The sequence below is a fragment of the Anguilla rostrata genome, chromosome 17 (genome assembly GCF_018555375.3).
Source record: "Anguilla rostrata isolate EN2019 chromosome 17, ASM1855537v3, whole genome shotgun sequence".
NCBI classification, from domain to species: domain Eukaryota; kingdom Metazoa; phylum Chordata; class Actinopteri; order Anguilliformes; family Anguillidae; genus Anguilla; species Anguilla rostrata.
In genome coordinates this window covers 26,399,142-26,425,243 of record NC_057949.1, presented here as the reverse complement: position 1 = coordinate 26,425,243, position 26,102 = coordinate 26,399,142, and the positions used below count along the sequence as shown (strand labels likewise).

The following is a 26,102-nucleotide window of genomic DNA, read 5'->3' as shown; positions in this document are numbered from 1 at the left end:
AACAATTTTTGTCTTCAAATTTATTGAAGCACAACACTTTCAAGTAAGTCTTACCTTTTGAGTGCTACCACTACAACATTAGTCAAAGTTGTTCTGCACAACAGTCTAAGTCACGTGGTGGTGAGACAGGTAGCAGACAGGGTCTGCAATGTTCACTTCACATTAAAACAGTAAATGACAAATGGCGGTAATGATATGGATAAATTGCATTGTTTTTAAAAATGAAAAAAATCAAACTAATAAACAACCAAAACATTCAACCTTCACTTGTAGTTTTTGTGCTTATATTATTCATTCATACTCTCCATTATTGTAGTCATTATTTTTTTAAGGCGACACTTCCCAAACCGCGCGTGCTTTATAGAACTTTAGCAAACCTACGACGGTTTGAGTCGTTTCTTCGTCAGAACCGACCCGGTCTGCTACTAGAACGAAAGACCCCAGACAGCATCAATTCCATGTGGTACAACATTAATTACTCAGTTGTCAGGCTATCCCGCCCCCTTGTTCGTGCAGTACCGATTATTAACATGTTCTTACTGGTACAAGGTATTCAGTATAAATTCTGGCATGAAGTCACACAACATACAGTAGCATTACAGTATCCTTTTACTATACATAATGGCTAAAAAAAATTCTGCAACAAAGATTAGCTATGCAGCCAATGATTTAATAACATTACCCTCCGCAGGATTAACATTTCATCATTGCAATACTTTTCAAATGTGCCCGGTACACACCTGAAGTGTCCGTTATGACTGACCTCACAGCTGAGGCTTCAGGAATCACCAGCTGTTGAAAGCGGGCTACAACGACTAGTGACGTAAGAGCAAAAACGTCATTAAGCCAAAAACGGACGCAACGACATGCTGTCGGTCACTCTCTACTTTGAAACAATTTTAGCTGTGGAGAACAGAGACTTTTTTTTTTGATTGGTTCAAACAAGCCAGTGATCTTACAGCTGACTTCAGCTCCGCTCGCCATAGGATTCCTGAAAGCCTCACAGCCACAGCACTAATAAGCGAGCCTGCCTCGTTGTGCAGTGCTGATTTAAGGCCTCCTCGTGGCGGCATAACCCGCCCGCACGTGTGAGCAGGATGTAGGCCTGAGGAAGCTGCCCCCTGCTGGACAGCCTCACCCACGGAAGCCACACAGGGTTCACAGAAAAAAAAAGTCTCAATCATCTTAAAAGTTATTAGGCATGATTTAAAAGGCACCTAGGGCTCTTCTCGTGGGAAAAAAAGATTGCCGTTTAAAATCTGTATGTAGGCTAGGCCTACTTGGAAATGAACATATCTATAAATATAATGATTTTATGTGAGGCGTAACGGGGTTTGACCAGCCCCCTCCTCCACGAAACACCGGGAAGTTTCTGTCTGGATAGTGTCTCTTCACAAATGCAGCGCTTTTCTGTTCACCATTTTACATCGGTGCATTGCGGTTAATGTTTTATCAATATTTTTGTCCATTAGAGTATTTCCAGAAATGTTGTAAATATTTCTCACAGCTTGAAAAATGAAAGGAAACAGTGCTAACGGAAAACCGTCCCAGCGTGAATTTTTTTGTTGTTGTTTCGCGGACAGCTTTTGCAACTAATGTCAGTCATTAGATCAGCCGGCACTGTGCAATCTTGAAGCCTACCCTCTCCTAAAAAACAACGACCAATAAATACATCTGACTGGTTGAAACGGAGTTACTGAAATGCCATGATTTCTTAATGAAAACGCTATGTTCTGCGTTTTTAAGGTGACAGCTCTGAAACGTGTGAACAACTGCTTTAAATGTGCTTTAAGACAACAGTTAGGCTAGTAACCCGTACATCCTACTGTACCGTATATTAAACAAAATCCACCTTTCTACTGCATGATCAGTAGACTACACATTTAACTTATCACGAACTGGCTAATGTCACGCGCCTTCCATTTCACCCGGTACAGTAATTTGGAATAGCTCCTCTTGGCGGGCCGGCGTCTCCAAGCAATTGATTGAAATCGGTTTCGACATTCATGCAGCCTTGTTGCCACTGTCACAACGAGACACGTGCATTACGGCCCAACAAGAGTGACGATTCTTTTCATTGATCCCCGGTTACAGCTGTCCAGGATAAAGGCTTCTGGCACCGAAACAGACATCAATTAGTTTTAAAAAAAAAAAAGGTTCAACGGCAGGAAATTAATGTTCTACAAAACGGCCACATTTAGCCTACACCTGGCCAATAGCGTTCCAACCGTTTGTTCGTTCGAGGGAGCGATACAAACCGCAGCGAGAGTTGAGATCCCGGCAGAATATACGGATTACAGCCCTACCATCAGAGCTTGATTTCATTTTATTCATTGCAAAATGTAACGTTATTTGAGGCCGAAAGATATCAAGACGAAATCCCGACACGACACTCCAGCCGGCAGAACATTTGCATTAATTTGATTTGATCGGAGAGGGCAGTGCCGATGACCACACCACGTCGAACGTCATCTGCTCGCGCGGGAATGATCAATTTTTTTTTTTTTAAAGTTAAAGAATATGACGAGAACAGTGCACACCACACGCCGGGTTTCTGTTACGGATAGAAGAGAAAGATAAACACTTTATGGTATCCAAGGCAGCATGGCTCTTTGGTATGAATTTTGCAGAGCGGTATCATATTTCTGATAGACCAACACTGAATTCAACACGGAAATCAACACTGAAACCGGAACCTGAAGGGGAGTTAACGGGGCAGCCTGTGAAGAGTTGCCTCAAACGAGAGTAGCGTTACCTGCAAAAACTGGAATAGAAAATACAGTAGAAACTGACGTCCGGTATCATTTTCTGTAGCATTTTCTGTCACAAACACGAGACATAGCAACAGACATCTACGGACACGTTGGCAAGAACACACACAAGAGACAATGACCGCCCCCCCCCCCCATGTTTCCATGGGGACAGGACTCACATGAAGAGTGGAGGCACTCAAATGACATTGAAACTGAATTTCAAACCGGAAGGATCGAGTAAGACGTCTCCAGACATTTTGACACTGAACACGGCTGCAGGCTTTGCTCAGTAACCATCTTTGTTCTGGGTTCCCGCTACTGAATTAAGGGGGGTGGATAGAGGGGTTTCCCACTACGGAAGTAAGGGGGGGCAGGGGTAGAGGGCAGTTAAGCAACCCAGAAACCCCCCTTTGGCAGGCTGTCCAAGTCTAAAAGGAGAAACAATGGAGGACATGGAGGCGGACTCAGAGGAGCGGAGGATGGGGGCGGGCCCTGAGAGGACGGAGGCGGGGCCTGAGAGGACGGGGGCGGGCCCTGAGAGGACGGGGGCGGGCCCTGAGAGGACGGGGCCGAGAGGACGGGGCCTGAGAGGAGGGGCGGGCCTGAGAGGATGGGGCAGGGCCCTGAGAGGACGGGGCGGCCGAGAGGACGGGCGGGCTGAGAGGATGGGCGGGCTGAAGGAGGCGGGCCTGAGAGGACGGGGGACCTGAGAGGACGGGGGCGGGCCTTGAGAGGACGGGGGCGGGGCCTTGAGAGGACGGGGGCGGGGCCTTGTGCGCTAACGTGGAAGGCTGGCTGCGGCCAGGCGGACGGTACTGATGCTGCGTGAGGAAGCAGGCGCTCCGCAGTCTTCAGAAAGAGGCTGGCGCTGTGATTGGACGGCTGGTGGAGGGGGGGGGGGGGTTTGGGGGGCAGGAAACGCAGGCAGCCTGGAAGGTGTTCTGTGTTTTGGGAGGGTCTGTCTGGGGGGGGGGGGGGGGTGAGAGGCTTCTGTTGTTAGCAGCTCCAGCTTCTCTTACCGGCTGATTCTTGAGAGCTGGTTGGTTAGTTGTAGGAGGGGGTGGAGGTGCGTTACAGCATGGAGGCTAAAAGGTAAAAGGACGACCGGCTTGGTCCAGCTGACCAGGGATTTGCATCAACCAATGGGGGGGGGGGGCCAAGGCCAGGCGAGTCGATTCACGATTCCCTGCCCCATCAGCCACACTGCATTATGGGACATTCCTGACAGATTCTAGACTGGACATAGGGGGGTGGAGGTAAGGGGGTGCACCCCTTTTCTGACAGACGTGATCAGAGACGTCCAGAAAACCCGTCTTTGCAAACGGGCGGGGCCGCAGGTTCGGAAAGGCACTCGGACGCGCCCCTGGCCGCGCCCCTGAGCAGTCCTACCACCAGAGCTGGGCCGGGGTGATGCGGATTCAGTGGGAGAGCCCCATTTCTTTTTCACAACTGATTTTTTTTTTTTTTTTTTTAAAGAAAGAAAAAAAAAAAGAAGGTAAGAAACACGCTGATTGGTCCTTCCTCCCATGTGACCCGCTCAGTCTCGGTGGCTGTTGCCGTGGGCGCCGTCGTGGTGGTTCAGCTGGTTGGAGGAGGCGCCCTTGGCCTTCTTTCCCTGGGCCCCGGTCAGGACCCGGTAGCACCCCCGGGCGATTTTGTACATCCAGACGGTGTTGAGGACGTCCAGGCAGACGCAGGAGGAGATCCAGGCCACCTGGGGCCCCAGGCCCAGCCGCTCGAACGCCGGCGTGCCGAAGGTGGACACCACCCGGCTGTAGTAGGGCGGCATCACCGCGATACGCACCAGGAAGAACACCACTGCCATGGCAACGCCGTTGGCCACCACCTGCCTGTCCGTGCGCGGGTACGACAGAGCTTCAAAGAACCACCTGCAGGGAGGACGGGAGGGAGGGAGGGAGGGAGAAAAACAGAGACAGGGAGGAATTAGGGAAGGAGGGTAAGAGTGAGAGAGAGAGAGGGAAAGAGAAAGGACAGAGAAAAAGGAGAAAAAGAGAGGGAAAGAGAGAGGAAAAGGTCAGAGTAAATAATGCTGCCTTTACTATGAGTTTAAAAAATAGCTGTAGTAATACAAGAAAATACTACAGTACCTCAGTATTTATTGCCATTGATAATAATACTGATAAACTTGCAGTTGGGAGGGAGACAGGGACTCAGGTCACAGGTAAAGACATGGGGGAAACAGTACGTGCACATGGACACACAGGTACAGACAGCACGCGCGCACACACACACACACACACACACACACACAGACCACACACATGCACACTGCGCACACACACACACACACACACACACAGACCACACACATGCACACTGCGCACACACACACACACACACACAACACCACACACACGCACACACACACACACACACACACACACACACACAGACCACACACACGCACACACACACACACACACACACACACAGCACCAAGGCTTACCTCTGGTTGACGAACGGTGTGGACAGCTCTGAAATGAGACGGAAGTTGGCGAAATAGGGAAGCACGCCCTGTGTCTGCAAAAAAACACACAGGAAGCACACAAGTGCAGGTACACCCGTCACAACATCAGACCATACAGGCGTGCACACAGGTACGGACACTATGAACTAACTCAAGGCACCTGGAATCCATGTCGCTGTTAATGCAGGACAACAACTTCCCTGGGGGTCAGATGCTGGGAATAAACAGATTAATATACATGGTAGCCCCTGCGGTCATAGAATGCACATTAAGTTATAAGCTTGTATCAATGTAAAAATTATCCCTACCAGGACATATCCGTATGCGTACAGCGCCGCGAAGTGGTGACAGACGAAAAAGCTGTCGCCCATTGTAGCCCAGTTGCGGGCCAGCAGCACAAGGTCTGTTGGGGGGGAGAGTGAGAGAGACGGGAGTGAGCAGCACGTCGTTGCCCTCTACTGGCCACTGGATGTAACTGCACTTTAGTACAAAATAATATATAACTGCCTCGTCTGGGCCATTCGTTATTTGTAACGATTCCACTTGACTGGACGCCCGGAAAACTGAAGCTGGCCTCTTCCCATAAATAAGAAAATGGGATCAAGCTCATTAAAAACAGTATGCACAATAATTCCTTAAGCTTGTTCCACAGATTTCAAAAACTTAAGTTGTGAGCATTATGCAACATTCTGTTTTGGTTACACAACGTTACTAATGAGCATTTACAACGAAACAGTGGATGCAGATAAGGCATGTTGCAACAGCACTCAGTCACAAGGGATTAGGGGGGGACTAGATTAACATTAGACCTGGACCAAAGTTCCACAGTCAAGGTAAGCTATTAACACAACAGTTTACAGAAGTGCAAAAGTACAAAGTGCGTAGTATAGACTCAAAGTACAATTAAAAATTCAATTGCAGGGGGGTAAAAAAAAAAACCAAAAAAATCTGGATTTCTTGCCAATTTATGCTCTTTTACTTATTTAATCAGCTTGTTACTTTATTCGCACTGACATTTCAAATAAAAGTTATGCAGTATAGCTGCAGACAGCACAAATGGAACTGCAATGGAAAAAAAAAAAAAAGAAAAGAGAAAGCGATATGAGCGAGCAACACACGCATAGCCTCACTGGAGAGCACAGAGGGTAGCCAGCACCTGTCCTGGAGATCTACCATCCTGTAGGTTTTCACTCCAACCGTACCAAAGCACATCTCACTCAACAGCTAGAGATCTCACTGAGCTGCTAATCAGTAGAGTCAAGTGTGCCAAATTAGCGTTGAAATGAAAACCTACAAGATGGTAGATCTCCAGGAACAGCATTGGTTACCACCGCTGTAGAGTGTCGTTGGTGCGATCTGTGCACATCTGTAAAATGTCTGGCTGCGGGCAGTAGAGTAGTTTGGACAGCAGCACACAATGGGGGTCGGCTGTCCGTACACCAGAAGGGCATGGGTTTGAGTCCCAGAAGGGCATGGGTTCGAGTCCCAGAAGGGCAAGGGTTCGAGTCCCAGAAGGGCATGGGTTTCAGTCCCAGAAGGGCATGGGTTTCAGTCCCCAGAAGGCCATGGGTTCGAGTCCCAGAATGGCAGGATGCTGCAGTAATGTCACCATGGTTGAAAGGTAATTCTGCGCGTCCCAAAAAGAACCTGAACTCACCTCTAATTCACCTCTAAGTAAAGGAGCGACCCTGCGAGCGGTGGCTGCTGCTTACTGAATGATTAATGCAGCCGGACGGAGAGGGTCGGGTTCCAGGCTGTCCTCTACATGCAAATTAAGCCCCATATAGGCTGCACCTCACTTCAACCTGACAGGACGGGGGGGGGGGGGGGGGGGGGTGGGGGGTGAACTTTGGCCTGACGGGGACGGGGGCGGGGCAGACACTCACCATATAGGAGGTAGCCGCAGGTTATAGCCACGTTCAGCTTTACCAAGCCAGGGTCCCCCCTATGCAGTGACAAGAAACACATCAGTTAATGCCAGACAGATATACACACATGCTGGCATGCTCAGGCACATCAACACACACACACACACACACACACTTAATGCCAGACGGATATACACACATGCTGGCGTGCTCAGGCATGTCAACACACACACACACACACGCGCACGCGTATGCAAGCATGCAAGCAAGCAATCAATAAAGCACACACTCATTCATTCACACACATTTGCACAAATACACAGCCGCATAGAAACTCACACACATTCACCAAACACTCCTCCCCCCCCCCCCCGCGTCTGTCAAGCGTGAGTACTTTCTAATTTTTTATTGTTCGCTAGCCAGCGGAGTTTTCACGGGGAACGCAAATGGGTACTTGCTGGCTGTTAAACAGCACTTGCTGATTTAACTATGGTGTAATTACTTTGGTAAATTGGCCACTTAATACGAAGTGCAACTGCAGTGCTTTCAAACTCAGTCGATACTCCGCCAGTTTATGTTTGGTTTGTGCTTTTAAAATATTAAAATTTTCACAGGACCCATTACATTCCACAGTTCCAAGATTATCTGTCTCAGAGTGTGTACAAATAACCAACATTTTTGTGTGTGAGGACGTGTGTATGTGCATGTGTTTCAGTGGGTGCGCGTGTGTATGCGTGTGTGCATGTGTGTATGAGTGGGTGTGTGCGTGCTTGTGTGTGTGCATGCGTGTATGAGTGGGTGCGTGTGTATGAGTAGGTGTGTGCGTGCTTGTGTGCCTGCTTGTGTGTGTTATGGAGGTGAAACATGAAACTGATACCTCAGAGACACCCTAACCCTAACCCTGCAGGTGTTATGTTCTGGTAATGAGTGTGAAATCTCCCACAAGAACTCCACAGAATTCCCCTACCAACCACCACAGAACGCCACAGAACCCCACTAACAACCCCCCACAGAACCCCACAACCAACCACCACAGAACCCCACTACCAACCACCACAGAACCCCACTACCAACCCCACAGAATAAACCCCACAGACGACCCCACACAACCCCCAGACCCAACCCCCACAGAACCCCACAAACCCCACAGAACCACACCACCACAGAACCCCACTAACAACCCCCCACAGAACCCCACAGAACCCCACTACCAACCACCACAGAACCCCACTAACAACCCCCCACAGAACCCCACAGAACCCCACTAACCAACCACCACAGAACCCCACAGAACCCCACTACAACCCCCCACAGAACCCCACTAACAACCACCCACAACCCCACTAACAACCCCACAGAACCCCACAGAACCCCACTACCAACCACCACACAACCCCACTACCACTGCCCTTTCATGAGCACACCCACTACAAACCCACGTAACAGCACGCACCACGCACGAATCCACACACACATTACATTTACATACACTACAGCATTGTGAGCGCTCTTATCAGCAAGCGACGTACAACAAAATAAGATGGAACATGCGTAAAAACATGCGTAAAAACACCCGCACAAAAAAAAAAAAACCCCACTCTTGAAAAACCACTCAAACTGAAGCCAACTTTCATGCGCATTTCTGCTCTTGTGTGAGACAGCGGGCCAGCTGCGCAGTTCTGCTCTTGTGTGAGACAGCAGGCCAGCTGCGCAGTTCTGCTCTTGTGCGAGACAGCAGGCCAGCTGCAGCTGGCCTGGACCAGCAGAGTTCAGGAATGCGCTGTGGGAGTTCAGTGACCTCGTCACAGCGGCTGTAACCCGACCGCTCGGTCAGGCGTTCAAGCACCCAGCCCAAAACGTTTCTGAGCGTTTCTGAGACTTCAGACGCACAAACGGGCCAAAAGCATGCAAGCTTGTTTCCTGTGCCTCAGGCCTCCACGGGAGAGTCTGAAGGGGGGAAAGCGGGTCTGCATGGCTGAGCTTAGAGTTCATACAGGAAGAGACACTCGCCTGATCAACCGCTGATCACATCAATTTCAAGCCCCAGAGCACACGCCCTCAGGCCCACGTATACGCCCTCAGGCCCATGTATACGCCCTCAGGCCCATGTATGGCCCTCACGCCCATGTATGCGCATACGCCCTCAGGCCCATGTATGGCCCTCACGCCCATGTATGCGCATACGCCCTCAGGCCCATGTATGGCCCTCACGCCCATGTATGCGCATACGCCCTCAGGCCCATGTATGCGCACACGCCCTCAGGCCCATGTATGCGCATACGCCTCAGGCCCATGTATACGCCCTCAGGCCCATGTATGCGCACACGCCCTCAGGCCATGTATGCGCATACGCCCTCAGGCCATGTATGCGCATACGCCCTCAGGCCCATGTATGCGCACACGCCCTCAGGCCACACATATGCGCACACGCCCTCAGGCCCATGTATGCGCCCTCAAGGTCCAGTATGCGCCCTCAGGCCCATGTATACGCCCTCAGGCCCATGTATGCGCCCTCAGGCCCATGTATGCGCATACGCCCTCAGGCCCATGTATGCGCATACGCCCTCAGGCCCATGTATACGCCCTCAGGCCCATGTATGCGCACACGCCCTCAGGCCCATGTATGCGCATACGCCCTCAGGCCCATGTATGCGCACACGCCCTCAGGCCCACGTATGCGCACACGCCCTCAGGCCCATGTATGCGCATACGCCCTCAGGCCCATGTATGCGCATACGCCCTCAGGCCCATGTATGCGCATACGCCCTCAGGCCCATGTATGCGCACACGCCCTCAGGCCCATGTATGCGCATACGCCCTCAGGCCCATGTATGCGCTACGCCTCAGGCCCATGTATGCGCATACGCCCTCAGGCCCATGTATGGCGCACACGCCCTCAGGCCCATGTATGCGCATACGCCCTCAGGCCCATGTATGCGCACACCCCTCAGGCCCATGTACGCGCATACGCCCTCAGGCCCATGTATGCGCACACGCCCTCAGGCCCATGTACGCGCATACGCCCTCAGGCCCATGTATGCGCCCTCAGGCCCATGTATGCGCACTCAGGCCCATGTATGCGCATACGCCCTCAGGCCCATGTATACGCTCTCACGCCCATGTATGCGCCTCAGGCCCATGTATGCGCACACGCCCTCAGGCCCATGTATGCGCACACGCCCTCAGGCCCATGTATGCGCCCTCAGGCCCATGTATGCGACACGCCCCAGGCCCATGTATGCGCACACGCCCTCAGGCCCATGTATGCGCACACGCCCTCAGGCCCATGTATGCGCACACGCCCCCAGGCCCATGTATGCGCCCTCAGGCCCATGTATGCGCACACGCCCTCAGGCCCATGTATGCGCACACGCCCTCAGGCCCATGTATGCGCACACGCCCTCAGGCCCATGTATGCGCACACGCCCTCAGGCCCATGTATGCGCACACGCCCCCAGGCCCATGTATGCGCACACGCCCTCAGGCCCATGTATACGCCCTCAGGCCCATGTATGCGCACACGCCCCCAGGCCCATGTATACGCCCTCAGGCCCATGTATACGCCCTCAGGCCCATGTATGCGCATACGCCCTCAGGCCCATGTATACGCCCTCAGGCCCATGTATACGCCCTCAGGCCCATGTATGCGCATACGCCCTCAGGCCCATGTATGCGCACACGCCCTCAGGCCCATGTATGCGCACACGCCCTCAGGCCCATGTATGCGCACACGCCCTCAGGCCCATGTATGCGCATACGCCCTCAGGCCCATGTATGCGCCCTCAGGCCCATGTATGCGCACACGCCCTCAGGCCCATGTATGCGCACACGCCCTCAGGCCCATGTATGCGCATACGCCCTCAGGCCCATGTATGCGCCCTCAGGCCCATGTATGCGCACTCAGGCCCATGTATGCGCATACGCCCTCAGGCCCATGTATACGCTCTCACGCCCATGTATGCGCACTCAGGCCCATGTATGCGCACACGCCCTCAGGCCCATGTATGCGCACACGCCCTCAGGCCCATGTATGCGCCCTCAGGCCCATGTATGCGCACACGCCCCCAGGCCCATGTATACGCCCTCAGGCCCATGTATACGCCCTCAGGCCCATGTATGCGCATACGCCCTCAGGCCCATGTATGCGCACTCAGGCCCATGTATGCGCACACGCCCTCAGGCCCATGTATGCGCACACGCCCTCAGGCCCATGCATGCGCACACGCCCTCAGGCCCATGTATGCGCCCTCAGGCCCATGTATGCGCACACGCCCTCAGGCCCATGTATGCGCACACGCCCTCAGGCCCATGTATGCGCACACGCCCTCAGGCCCATGTATGCGCACACGCCCTCAGGCCCATGTATGCGCACACGCCCTCAGGCCCATGTATGCGCCCTCAGGTCCATGTATGCGCCCTCAGGCCCATGTATGCGCACACGCCCTCACGCCCATGTATGCGCACACGCCCTCAGGCCCATGTATGCGCCCTCAGGCCCATGTACGCGCATACGCCCTCAGGCCCATGTATGCGCATACGCCCTCAGGCCCATGTATGCGCATACGCTCTCAGGCCCATGTATGCGCATACGCTCTCAGGCCCATGTATGCGCCCTCACGCCCATGTATGCGCATACGCCCTCAGGCCCATGTATGCGCATACGCCCTCAGGCCCATATACGCGCACACTCATAGCCATTAACTTGGTTTGGTCAGCAAACACACACACAGCTGCACTCCACAGCGGACCTGGGTCAAATACGTTATTTGTTTTGGATTCAAATTCTTTTCTGTGCTCTGTTGATCTTGCCTGGTGTAATTGAGCCTGCCAATACGACCAGAAGGTGGGGGTTTGCACTTTTTTGAGAGCATTTCATTGGTTCAAATACACCAGATAAGATCAGTAAAGCGTAGAAAAGTATTTGAATCCAAAACAAATACGTATTTGACCCAGGTCTGCTCCACAGGCTGATTCAGTATTCAGCCAAAATTTAAAAAGTGAATCGTCAAACAATGTGAACAGACAAGAGAAACCAGACAAACCAGCAGACCAATCGACTGGCAGCCTTGTGTTTACGGGAGGACCCAATTAAAAAATAACTATGGAGACCCCACTGAACGAGGTCACTGTGATGTTGCAAATGTAATGAGATGTCGCAACAACCCCCCCCCCCCCGCCCTAATCAGTCACATGACAGGCTTCGGGGTTATTAATTGGCTAAAGCGCTCAATACTGCTGGCGCATGACGTGTGCTTAGAGGCGTTGAGATGCAATCAGCTAACGCCACTCGGAGTTGCAATCATCCCTGGGACGGCGTTCGTTCCCTAACCCTTTCATTTATCCAATAAGAGGGGGAGGGAGGGGAGGGCACAAAGGGGAATTAAAAAAAATAAAAGAACTACGGAGTGTAACTGGAGAATCAAGATTCAAAGAGGTGGGAGAGAGAACTCCTGAGTGACTCTGGATAAACCGATGAGAAAGAAACTGACATTTAAAGGACACACACCTTGGCATTTCACAGGTGTGTGCAGCCAGATCCAAATCAAAATCCAGACCAAGCTTTGGTCAATGATGATGGTTAAACACAACCCAACACCGCACAACTGCCCAGCAGAAGATGGCACCCGCACCTCTGCTGGGATCAGGGTGCAGTGGGAGAGAACGCACACACTGATTGGAGGGCAGGTGTGACCAATCACAGCAGGCTAATGACACAGCCCTGGGGCTCAAACCTGTGGAGTTAGCACCTCTGCCTGCTCTGCCGGAGGAAATGGGAAAACAACAAGAGCAGAGGAACAGAGAGGAGAAAGAGACACAGGCACAGACAGGGGAGGGCAGCTCGAGGAAGATCAAGAAAGGAAAAGAAACAGAGAGGGAGAGAGAAAGAGTCCCAATGAGAAAGTGAAAGTGTGTGTGTGTGTGAGCGCATGAGGGAAAGCGTGTGTGTGTGTGTGTGTGTGTGTGTGTGTGTGAGCGCATGAGGGAGTGTATGCGTGTGTGTGTGTGTATGTGTATGAGCACATGAGGATGAGTGAGTGTGTGTGTGTGTGTGTGTGTGTGTGAGCGCATGAGGGAAAGCATGTGTGTGTGTGTGTGTGTGTGAGCGTATGAGGGAGTGTATGCGTCTGTGTGTGTGTATGTGTATGAGCACATGAGGATGAGTGAGTGTGTGTGTGTGGTAGAGAGAGAGGGAGTGAATGTGGTAAAGAGAGAGGGAAAGCAAGCGAGAGAGAGATAGAGGGAGAGAAAGACACTGATGAAATGCTTGAGAATACCACAGGGCGAAAAGTAAAGGAGAGAAAGAAAGTAAGTACGAGAGTGAGAGGATTTCCCATTTCCCCCTCTTCCCTCCTCCTCCTCCTCCTCCTCCTCCAATGAGGGCCACCGTACAGAGGAGACAATGAGAGAGAGGGAGGGGGAGAGAGGAAGGGGAGAGGGAGAAAGGAAGAGAGGGAGGGGAGAGGGGGAGAGAGGGAGAAAGGGAGAAGGAGTGAGGGAGGGGGGTATTGATCTGACAGTGAGAAACGGGGGCTGGGCTCGTGTTGTTTACTATGAAAGGGGGCCTTGTTTGCGAGCCCAAATAAGAGAGAGACTGTGCACCAGAAAGAGTACATAAGAAATTAGAATATAAAAATATTTTTACACACTTAGTGGTAGTAATAGTAGTAGTGTTTTTTTATTTTATTTTTAGACATATGACATTTATAAACGCTTTACCATACCTATATTTACTGCTTTTAATCACTTCTACACTTATGGCTGTGATTCGGCAGTATCTGCACACATACGCCCTGCCAGTAAAACATTCTGAATTTGAGAGAGAGAGAGAGCGAGAGAGAGAGAGGGAGATATGCAAATTTGTAAAGCGGTGAAAGATGGAGGGGAGAAGTGATACCCCCTCTTTCGGCACGCTGCAGTCAGAGAGATTGAGAAGCTGTAGTCAGGAGAAGAAAGAGACAAAAGTAGCGATAGCAAGAGAGAGAAAAAAAGAGAAAAGAGGGGAAAAATCAGCTGAGTAAGCATGCTGCTTTAGAGCTTCAGAACCACGATCCTCGATTCTACGCCACTGTGAAAGATCACTGCAGGCCTTCACAGAACACATACAAGACCATTACTGGCACTCACAGGACACACACACTAATGCTGCCACATCTCCCCCCCCCTCTGCGGGGGCAACTTCAGTGTTCTGACACACGCCAGATCAACGAACTGCAAAGCTGCACCTGTCCCACCCGCGCCAACTTCCCTCAGGAAGGCCAAACATACAGCACATATAGCACACGCACACGCACACATACAGCACATATAGCACACACACAGCAGCGCACACGCTAGCACACGCACTACAGCCTCACGCACATACACCACACACCTCATCCCCCCCCCACCAATCTGACCCACGTTTCAAAGGCAACGGTGTTCAGAAACAAAACAAAAAATGGAATAAAAATTTTTTTTTTTTTTTTTAATCGCAGTACACAAGTTAGAGAGAGGCCAGCGTGTTCTTCAACTCTCAGATTATTATTTTTCTTTAAAATAATTCCCAAACCCCCCCTGAATCTGGAAAGCTGTCAAGTGTTTTTTCCCCTGGTTGCCCTTACCAGACTGGGTCTGCATTGACGGCATCATCGAACCACAGGATGTAGAGACAGAAAAGCCCCACGATCAGCGCATGGATGGTGGACACAAGCCTGAGGATGAAAACAGTGAATTAGTGTGTGACAGTGTGTGTGTGTGTGTGTGTGGGGTGTCTGAACAACATGGACGTGTCAATTATAATTCTGTGCAAATTTTTGCCATGCAGATACCACCCCCATCTACTCAGTTATACTACCGCCACCATTACCGCCATTCTGAGACTGTGCCCTGTCTGCCAACACAGCACGGACCACGACGTCCCCCAAGGAGGACTTTCAGAGTCGGTATCGGAGTCGGCAGAACCTTGAACCCGGAGAACTTCGGCACCCTTATCTGCGCAAAAAAACCCGCTTATCGGCGCGAGGAAGACGCCTTCGCCGGCCCCCCCGTCCCTTCCCCGGGACGTCCCGCGAGAGGTTGGTCAGGATGCAGCTGGAGCGGCGTTCTGCAGGGACTGCGGCCTGTAACCGGAGCGGTGAAGACCGAGCGTTACCGCTTAAAAAAAAACAAAAAAAAAAAAAGCGCTAAACTCTCGACGCTCTCGGCCGCAGGGACGCGGCGGTCCGGCAAACTTAGCGGTCGATTGTACGCGGGAGTCTCGCGAGCGTCGCAGTCTTTCCGCGATTCTCGCTGCGGTCGGCGGAAGTCTCGGACACGAGGTCTGCCACGCAGTTAAGTTTCACCGCTTCCCTCCACGTACATCAGAAACATGTCCGATATGAAGGGAAGAAATAAAAAGGAGCACACGATAACACAATGAGCATTTCTTTTTTTAAACCGCCACTGTGTGGCAATCAGAGCGCTCACATTAAGCGCTATTACGTGCTCACCTCCTGCTTTCAAAGATCGATACGCAAAAAATCCCTGCGTCAGCTGAAAAGACCCCGTGTGCGCGGTAAGCAGTTAATGCCGGGTCAAGACGGCCACTTTCACAACGTAAGAGTTTGTACGCGCCACACAGGATCAAGATTACACTGGATTTGACCAGTGTCCTTTGACCTATAAACCCCCCCCCAAGAAAAACACATTGCTCAGCTCTGAGAAACAGAATTCCTGTACAAGGGGGTCATTCCTATGTTCCCAGGGTCCTACGTTCCCCAGATTTACGTGAAATCTTATCTCTGTTCAGTAGATAGAGACAGAGGCAGTAAATCAATGATTTTATGTCTTAACTCCAGAAAACAATGTCAGCTAAGGCTTTCAGCAAACAAAATGGCTTAGCTATGCTAAGAAGTCCTCAATAATAGTAATATTTTCCAAGAAATTATGAAAAATTGTTCACAACGTTTCGTCAGGTGCAGTAGAACTTAGGACCCTGGGAACATAGATACGCTCCCTGTGCAAGATTACCCAGGCAAGCACGATAACACATGCACAGCACAGGTTACACTTCACAGATAGCCTAATGCACAGCAGTATTCTCTCACGCACAAAAAAAAAAAAAAAAAAACGGAATTAAACGCAAATAAATAAACGCATTATCAAACGCACGCAATACAAGATCGCGCACTGAAGTAAAAGTGTTCAGCTCCTTTTTTTACAGTCATTTTAAAAAATGAATTTCAAGGTAGGTGTGTTGTTAAAAAAAAACAACAACAAACACACTCCAGACAGAAGAGATGAGCTCCCGCCCGCGTGTGTGCGTGTGTGTGTGCTCACACTCACACCTCACGACAGTCATGTTGAGGTGAGGCAGATTCCTAAAGCATTACTCATCATAAAGAGGCGGGAAACGCAGTGGGAGTGACCTTCTCTCCCTGCGATCTCAAACCTCCGACACACACACACACACACACACACGTGCGCACGTGCGCACACACACACAAACACACACACACACACACACTCCCTCACACAATCACAAACTCCCTCACACACACCTCACTCCTTACCCGTGCCTTAAATAAACAAATGTCATTTTTATTTAAAAGTTTGACGATGATTGATCGGGTAATAACGGTGATGCAACCCAAGAGGAAGCTTCCGATTGGCCACGGTGAATCAGGTGCTGCATTGCGTAACGATGCCAGTGACACGTGAACCACATCACAACAGGCATAACTGAAATACGCGGGAAAAATATGCACTGTCAAAATATTTCACCTGACATAATACAGGTGCAAAAACAGACAAGGTGGATGACACTGGTGCACAGACAGCCGATACCTCACTGGACACTGACCAATGGCGGAAGCTCCAGGTCACCCCAATCGAGTACCACCCCAATATTTATTATCCAATGAACAGTGTTATACATTTACACACACACCACTCTATGTACATGTTTATGTATGCTTACAGGGCACAATGTCATAGCCATTATTGCAATTCTAAAAACTTATTTTTCCAACACTATATTTACATGAAAAATCATAAATACTTTTCTTTACTCAACATTCCTAACAGTGTGAAGTCATGCCCGGGGTGCCGTACGTAAGAAGGAAGGAACAGCCGGAACAAGGATGCACAGATGCACATTCGGCTATTTTCACACCATTCTGACGCACGGTGATCGCACCGACGCAACGAGAAAAACAAGAAAACAGAGAAGCTCGCCAGTCACAGGGAAAAGACTGCGTGGGCAGGACCCAGCCAGCCAGCCAGCCAGCCAGCCAGCAGAACGGTTACTGCAGAAACTCTACCTTCAGGTTTATTTTTTTTATTCAACGTTCTCAGGGACTTAAATCTTCCAAATACAACCGTCCAAACTCTGCAGCCGTTCTGCCTGCACCAACCGGCACCGTGGAAGCAGGATTCGGGCGCGGAGCAGCGGACATGCGATCAAGCAACGTTCATTAGCTAAACGTCATTAACTGAAACCTCAATAAAAACTGGCAAGATTCATAAGGTAGTGGCCCAGGCCTGGACTCCATCATTTGGCCCTGATGCGTGTCCATGACCCTCTGGTCACCTGCCCACTGAGTTTAAGCATGCCCAAGTGCTCTATGACCCTCTGGTTATCTGCACATTGAGTTTAAGCACGCCCAAGTGCTCTATGACCCTCTGGTTACCTGCCCACTGAGGTTAAGCACGCCCAAGTGCTCTATGACCCTCTGGTTATCTGCACATTGAGTTTAAGCCGCCCAGTGCTCATGACCTCGTATCTGCACATGAGTTTAGCACGCCCAAGTGCTCATGACCCCTGGTTACCTTGCACACTGCAGTTTACGCACGCCCAGGATTATGACCATTGTTATCTGCCACATTGAGTTAAAGCGCCAGACTCCAGACCCTACAGAGTCAGCCGCCAGTCATGCTTCCCTTTATTTGCCAACATCCACAGCACCAGATATCAATGTGCCCACAAGGAGACAGCAGCAGCGCCACTTCCTATGCCATTCAACCACAGGCGACGGAGCGGCTCAGAACCGGCGTCGGCGCAGAACGAGTCGCGGGTGGAGCGGCTAGCCCCCTGTTAGCGGGAGAAACGGCCGGGCGTCTATGGTGCGGCGGCGGCGGCGGCGGGTGGCGGGCGCTCACCTGGAGTTCCACTCGGTGTGTTTGGCGGGAGGCAGGCGTCTGTAGCCCGGCACGAATAGCCGAGAGAACAGCGGACTGGCCACGGAGAAGAGCAGCTGGAACCCCGCGAAGCTGCCGGTCACCACGGTAACCTCTCTCATCTCCATCGCTAACCTGGGTCGGGCCAGGGGGAGACAGACACGGGGTGGGGGGATGAGAGAGAGGCACGTCATGGGGACAGCCCCGCGGACCCAAAACTGCACAGGAGCGAAGGGGGGGGCGAGAAGAGGGGATGTGCTCGAGCGCAAGAAGTTCAAAGTTGGGCACGGTAAAGTGAGATAATTAGCTGCAGCAGAGAGGAGAAGAAGGAGGGACATGCAGGAAGGGACACAAAGCTCAAACAGAGGGATGGAAAGAGAGGGAAAGACAGAAGGAGTTAGGGAGTTAGGGTACAGGGGAAGGAAAGAATAAGTCTTTCTTTTAGAGCATAATGCACTAGAGGCTTAAAAACAGTGCCTTTTCTGGGAGGGGGAGAAAAGGTGGAGAAATTCTTCTGGGGGGGGGGGGGCGCACGAACACCAACACAGCTACGCATTAAGAAAAATGAGGAGCGTCACAGCACTGAGAGACTGAGACTGAGAGGAGTTCACAGCGCTGAGAGACTGAGACTGAGAGGAGTGTCACAGCGCTGAGAGACTGAGACTGAGTCACAGCGCTGAGAGACTGAGGCTGAGAGTCACAGCGCTGAGAGACTGAGACTGAGAGTCACAGCGCTGAGAGACTGAGACGAAGATCACAGCCTGAGAGACGAGGCTGAGAGTCCAGCTGAGACTTGAGGTGAGGTCACAGCGCTGAGAGTCCAGTCTGAGAGACTGGGAGACTGAGTGGAGAGTCACAGCACTGAGAGACTGAGACAGAGTCACAGCGGTGAGAGATTGAGTGCTGAGAGGAGTGTCACAGTGCTGAGAGACTGAGACTGAGTGGAGAGTCACAGCACTGAGAGACTGAGATGGAGTCACAGGCTGAGAGACTGAGACTGAGAGTCACAGCGCTGAGAGACTGAGACTGAGTGAGTCACAGCGCTGAGAGACTGAGACTGAGAGGAGAGTCACAGCACTGCGAGACTGAGACTGAGAGCCACAGCGCTGAGAGACTGAGAGTAACAGCGCTGAGAGACTGAGACAAGTCTCACAGCGCTGAGAGACTGAGACTGAGAGTAACAGCGCTGAGAGACTGAGACTGAGAGGAGTGTCACAGCGCTGAGAGACTGAGACTGAGAGCTGAGCCTCTTTGGTCTGTGGCCGTGGCCGTGAGCCAGGGGAAAAGGTCAATGCCCTTCACTCACACATTGCTCAACTTCAACACATTTTAATCCAGCACAGGAACCGCATGTTTACTCCTGGGGGGGAGGGGGGGGGGGCTGAAATTACAAACAAACAGACAGCAGCTGGAGGAAGAGCAGCACAGGTCTATTGCTTCAATATAATCACCTCTCACGCACCCAATGACTGGGCATTCTGGCCCCCCCGGATCCTTACAATTATGGGAATTAAGGGGGAGGGAGAAATCCCACATCACATGTACGCTAGGCAACAGCCCCTACTCGTTCACCCTGACCTGCCCACCCTCTGCTCAAGAACAACTCGCTATGTTGCAAGAATGAACGAATGAATAAATGCAACAACAGTGGGCCCTCCAACACGGAGACGGGTAGTGCCATTCTAAACAGCCAGGAGCTTTCGATGAAGCAACACTGGCTTCCCTGGCTTGTCATAAGAAGGGATTTAAGAACCACCATTCCACAACACCGCCGCTCATGGGAAGGGGAAGGGGGGGGAGGAGCAGGTGTCCAACCTGTTGACATTCATCAACAATGCTGGTCCCATTTCGCTCTAAGCATTAAACCCCTTTTGTCCTACGTGGAACTTAAAGCTTGTACAGTTGGTGCTATTTATAGTCTTAACATTTCCCTCCATTGCTGCATATAGTAACCATTATATAGGCCTACCACTGAGAGAGATGGAGGGAATGGGGGAGGGAGGGAGGGAGGGAGGTAGAGAAAGAGAGAAAGTAGAAAGTTCAGCTACAACTTGGAAATGTATTCGGGCAGCAATCCTTCACTGTCAGTTTCTTAATCTGCACTTTGAACCGAACCATGCTTTGAAGTGAGATAAGTCTGCCGATATTCAAATCAATAAATCAATGGTCACTTAACTCTTCTGACTAATCAGTGATAAGGTGCAAGTGGGCTTCATCCACAGGTAGTTATTTGATACAGTTAACGCAACCAAGGACCTCTAACATAACAGTCTGAATCAACCAGACCGGAGGGATCCAATGTCACAAACAGACATCCCTTTTCACAAACTTGCATGTCACAAAAACTACTATGAAAAACACAAAATCTCAGAACTTTTAATGGAATAAAGATTCAAAAATGTAGTTTTACAAACTCCAAGCTACTGAGAATGACAGAGGCAGACCGTCACTGTTCAAGTACTCTCCAAACCCCTGCCAACACCGCAAATACTAAAGTATGCTTGCAAATACAGTGCTAGCTCAGTATCAGTGTAACATGCTGTAGAATCCAGACACATGAACGCTAAGGGGCCTAGCATTGTGACAGAAACACCATAGGCAAGAACGGACATTATTATTATTGTTTAAGTACAGCATCTATGTCCCTATCCCTCTGTTAAATCTCTTTCCCTCATCCACTTGTGTTTTGTAATCCAGGTATTTGATTCACTTGTCATTTAATCGATTATTAACCACACAGAAAGGAGCTGAGGTTGTGTTTGCACAACATCAGTTTGTCCCATTTGTCCTGATAAGTGTAACTGCACTGCAGATTTTGTTACAATACTTCCGTAAGAATACATTATGCTATCTGGCAAGCTAGATTCTGTAGCAAAACAGGCTAACTAACTATCCAGCTAAGCAGATAACAGTGTCTGAAGATCGGCCACTTTGGTTTGCTTACTAGCCCAGCAAACTTCAAAAGCGCTGGTCAGGGCTATAGAACTGACCATTTACAGTTCTATATTTATTATGTTGCATTTTATTCATTGACCCATTTATTTTCTTCAATTTTTTTTAGATATTACATGCTGTGTCAATAAATATTAAACAAAATTAAAATAGACTGAATGTTTATGACTTGCACCATGAAAAGTCAGAGCCTAGTTTTCCCAAAACCCCAGTAGCAAATATCTTGGACTACTGATTGAATGGCTTTGATTAACTAAGTGCCAAACATTTGGAAAACTGGGCCCCTATCAATATCATTTACCTTACAACAGAGGTCAAGCTTTGCTTAACTACAGTAAACAAATGCGTGCTTGTAGGCCATTGCATGTCCAAACTTTACAATGCTGGTCATGACACATGGGTAGTTAGTGGAGTACTTCCAAACTATCCTAAACTCCTCTCCCATGTGACCAGGATGGCAAATATTTATGCAGGATATTAACTGGACGTTACATGAAAATATTATGTGGTCTTATAGCTTTTAGAGCTAAATATACTGATTTTCAAAAGGTTTTTCCCCCCAAAATGCCAAACGCTATTTTAAAATTTTGTTACATTTTCTTAAACCAGTAGCTAATTTTTTGATCCCAGAATAGCCTCAACAGGACTTTTGTTTCTTATCATGAAAATGGACTATGAAATGGAACGGACATTTACACTAAATTATGCAAACATCTACAATGCTGTTTATAGTTACACGCATAGATTCAAATATACACTTTCAGTCACAATAATCACTCTACCGAATATCTAACTCGAATTTACTAAACGCATAAACTGTCATTAGCTAGCTGGATCGTGGTAAGCAGATATAAATTCAGCTGGTCAAGTTAATACGGCACTCGCTTGGGCAGGCATAGTTTACTATGACCATCTAGCTGTCACTAAAATAAAGGAATAAGCTAATTTAGCATTCTGAAAGCGAAGAACATATTTTAAAACATTCCAATGGAGATTTAACTCTTTTCCGCGTTCCTCAGCACGGCCTCTTCACAAAAAGCTCGCATGAAGACCCTGACACAGGGGCTACACTTGAAGCAATGCAGACCGGCAATTTTTCCCACAGATGTGACGAATAGTTTTTTTTTTTCTCTATCATGCTTTAATTTCTTAGAGCCCCCTGTGTTATCCTCGCTGACTTTTGTCCCATTTGCTTACCCCCATCCTTCCTGCAGGCATACTGCCCCTACTACATTACCCAAAAATATTGTTTGTCGCCTGCTGGCCTTTAGATAAACTGCCTGCAAGCTACAGAGCATAACGTTAGCCTAAATGTTTCCAGCGAGTGGAGCTGCCAAAACAACGGTAACCAGCTCGACAATTAGATAATTCCCAGTGCAAGTAACGTGTCGGTTCCTTAAATCTCAATATGACACTACCCGTGTAGCCGGCGCGCTAATGAGTTACAACAAAGGTCCACCAAAACTGCAGCTAGCGAGAATGGTTAGCCTTAATACAACGTTCATTCTGCTGCAGCAGCGAGTGATCATAATATCATATATATCTAACTGCCATGGACATGTTGCAATCACAAGGTTCATGTAATGATTTGTTGACTAACACAAATAAAGGATAGCCTACCATTCTGTTCTAAATGTAGGAAAATACCTGATAACAGTCGCATAGGTCTATACTGCCGAGACTTCTGTGCAGCCTTCTTCGTTCGCCAGAAAGCCAACTAGCAACCTTCTTGGCTCGCTTCGCCGAAGTTAACGTTAGCTAGCTGCCCAGTCCACTAACTACAGTAGAGGCAGCTAGCTGGCTCTCTAGCTAGCTAGCGTTACGTCCCGTGATCTTTTATCAACACGCTGGGGTGCCTGTTTGATGCTGCCTATCTATCTGTCTTTTTTCGAAGCCATTTAGGACTGGCTGCCGTGCTGCGAGGGTGCTTCTTTATATGCACATTTCCCAATCCGTAGGCGCTTTAGTTAACAGATTAAAACTTTTTTTAAAAGTTCCAACTCGTTTTTATCTCGGCATTGACAGCTGACTGGCCTATGACGCCAAGACGCTGTTACCACCCTCGCTTCTACTTCTAACATACGCCCCTTTTTGGCCACACCTCTTCTCGAAGACCCGTTGCTTGTCTGGTGTCTGTATTCAGCTTCGTCTATACGTTTGCAGCCTTGAAAACCAAAAGATCGCTGAAAGACCGGGGCCATAGTAAACGCAGATTAGGCAGGATGGGGGACTTACTGCGTCCCCAAATTATTTCTGGAAACAGCACCCAAGTATAGTAAACCACCGCGAGCTCTTGTCCCCTTAGTTGCACTACCTGACGTATGTATAGTATTTTATTTGTTTGGCACTCACTCGGTTTTACCTAGAGTGACACAGGAGGCATGGCGAGATGGATCAATGCATATCACAGAACGCAGGCGCAAAGCCAGCGGCACAGTGCTAACACACCGTCCAGTAGGAGTGTTGAGGGTGCACGTGCATAGGTGCGCATAGGCTACACACTGTCGCGACGACAATAGCGTTGAAGGTTTTCTCTCAAAATTCGAAAGTCAAATTTAATTTTCAGGCAGTGGAACACATTTGCGATTTGGCGACGTAGGCATGAATGGAAACATTTGCCGCCTTCCAAAACAAAAAGGAAAATTGGGGGAGTGTGTGGCGCGGTACAGTGTTGTGGATACGGGAGGGGTGCTTTTTAACAGGCGCGTGGCTTTTCAAATCGCTAGGTAGTCTATGCCTCGCAAACTATGTGAATATGCATGGTTATTTTGGACATGATGTATCTTAAGTGGGTAAATAATCTACAAAAACAGAAAAATCACCTAATTACAAAAAATAACAGCTTGTTAAAATTCTGGGATTGCAATTGTGGTTGGATTGAAAACCAGCATGGGGCGGTCCAGGACCATGTCTCAGAGCTACTGCACTATGCTATGCGTGACTGTCAATCTACAATTACATTAAACTATAGGAGAAGAGAAACTATTTCTACATACCAATGGGGGGTTCTTCCTCGAAACCACAGAAGGATAGTATTTTATATTCTGCAAGAAGTTGACATGTTGGCGAGACATTCCTTTTATTTATTAAACAATTGATTAAACAATTTGATTTATTTTTCTAGTTCCAAAACTGAAGAGAGGATAAAAACTTTTGAAAACAAAAAACGCAAAATGTCAAAGCTTTGTTTTCAATTTAATAACACTGTCTGCATCAAAATGTAGTTTTTGCAAGTCACCAAATCAGTTATAGAAACAAAATATAATTAGGCCTACACTTTTCAACCTCAAACTGTGACGTTAACATTATATTAATCAATTTAATATACCAACACAGCACAAATTGTGCAGGAAAAGCACAATTAAAGCATGTAGTTTACATGTATCTGCCTCAAACATAACGCAGACAATAACCTAATAAACATGGGTCACAGCCAGGTCTACACCCGTCTACATAGGTAAACACTGCTTGTAGCCTACAAGGAAGCTGTCAAAACTACTGGTGTGTGTGTGTGTGGGAATGTAGTACAGCCTGGTATATGAAATAGTTTCTGCGGTAAATATGATAAGAGAAAGTAGTATTTTACCGTAAAATATTATTTCCAATTGAATGGAGTAAATAGCGGCTTATTGGCGGCAACCCTGCTGTATACTGCACGTAGCCACAGAGCGGGAGGCTCACCTCCCGCGTGACGGCTTTGCTATTATTTATAGCTGGATCAATGTTGCACAGTGTGTGCGCAGAATCGAAGATCGCTGTTTGTATGCGACTGCATTGTAGTAGCCTATGCCCAGAAAAATATGGTGAGTCATCTAGGTGATTTCAAGATTAGTGAATACGTGCAGCACGTGTAGCCTACATAACGAATCGTTTACAAAAATATTAAGAAATACAAGCCCATCAACAACTCTATTTCTCTATCAGCTCCACCAAAGTAATAACAAACATGTAAGCCATAGCCTATATTGCACAATCAATGAAGTAGGTCTACCCTAAAATGTATGAAGTATAGCGCCATCTAGCGAAACTGTTTTCAGCACAAGCGCTTTGAATTTAAAATTGGTGCAACAATACAAACCCCCCAAAACTATAAAATAGAGAAAGCTAAACTTCGTGCATAACATTGACGAGAAAACATACAGCATTCAACCAACCATTTGGTATATGTCATGTCGCCACGGTCGGAATTAATTTACTGAATTCTAACATATAAACTCTGTCTTTCAGAAGCTGATACATTTAAAAATAGCAGTTAGTGATTAGTTGTACTCGCGCTGGTAAGTTCACTTACAGCTAACAGCAAAGTTTTATGTGCTATTCCGGGGGTGGAGATACTGATTCTCCGTACTTCTAATGCTTGATAGTTCAAAGGACACAAAAGTGTTCGTTTTTTTATTTTATTTAATATATATATATATATATATATATATTTTAAAGCAAGAGTGGGTTCTTCAGAGAAAAATGAAAAACTGCCCGTGGCAACGGTGGCGTACTCTTTTAACGCATAGCCATCCTGTACCCTACAGACTTAAGGCAATTGGATCGTTCAGAGTAAGTGTTTGCGAGAGGCGGTTTTTGTGAGGAAAGCTATTCTCGTCTCGTATGTGTGAGCACTCACTTAAGGGGAACCTGAGCCGAATCATTTATAAACACCAAATAATTCGCAAATCATAACTGAGCGAAACACAACCGAGGCAATGGAATTGAATAATAGTAATACTACTACTACTACTACTACTAATAATAATAATAATAATAATAATAATAATTGTAAGTACAAACATTAATTCAGATTGTCGTCAAAACTTTTATTAAGCCGTACGTTGGGACTAATATGCTCTTTGCAAGACCGTCTCGTTGTAATTGTAACCTTTTTAGGAATACCCAAATTTATTCTATTTAAAA

General features: G+C 48.7%; 1 protein-coding gene across 2 annotated transcripts in view; it reads right to left on the bottom strand.

Moving 5' to 3' along the window:
- Nucleotides 1–26,102, bottom strand: part of tlcd4b (TLC domain containing 4b) — a 42,714-nt gene continuing 16,612 nt past the window's right edge. Inside the window, exons 1-8 of one of the 2 annotated variants that reach the window (XM_064314820.1) lie at nucleotides 22,845–23,404; nucleotides 18,228–18,380; nucleotides 14,711–14,800; nucleotides 7,128–7,186; nucleotides 5,550–5,644; nucleotides 5,221–5,294; nucleotides 3,460–4,642; nucleotides 1–3,308 (exon numbers count right to left, since the gene is read on the bottom strand). In XM_064314820.1, the coding sequence (XP_064170890.1) occupies nucleotides 4,291–4,642; nucleotides 5,221–5,294; nucleotides 5,550–5,644; nucleotides 7,128–7,186; nucleotides 14,711–14,800; nucleotides 18,228–18,373 (816 nt within the window). In that variant the 5' untranslated portion in view covers nucleotides 18,374–18,380; nucleotides 22,845–23,404 and the 3' untranslated portion in view covers nucleotides 1–3,308; nucleotides 3,460–4,290. Of the gene's footprint in view, nucleotides 3,309–3,459; nucleotides 4,643–5,220; nucleotides 5,295–5,549; nucleotides 5,645–7,127; nucleotides 7,187–14,710; nucleotides 14,801–18,227; nucleotides 18,381–22,844; nucleotides 23,405–26,102 lie in introns of those variants that run through there. The other variant, XM_064314821.1, reaches the window with a different exon arrangement.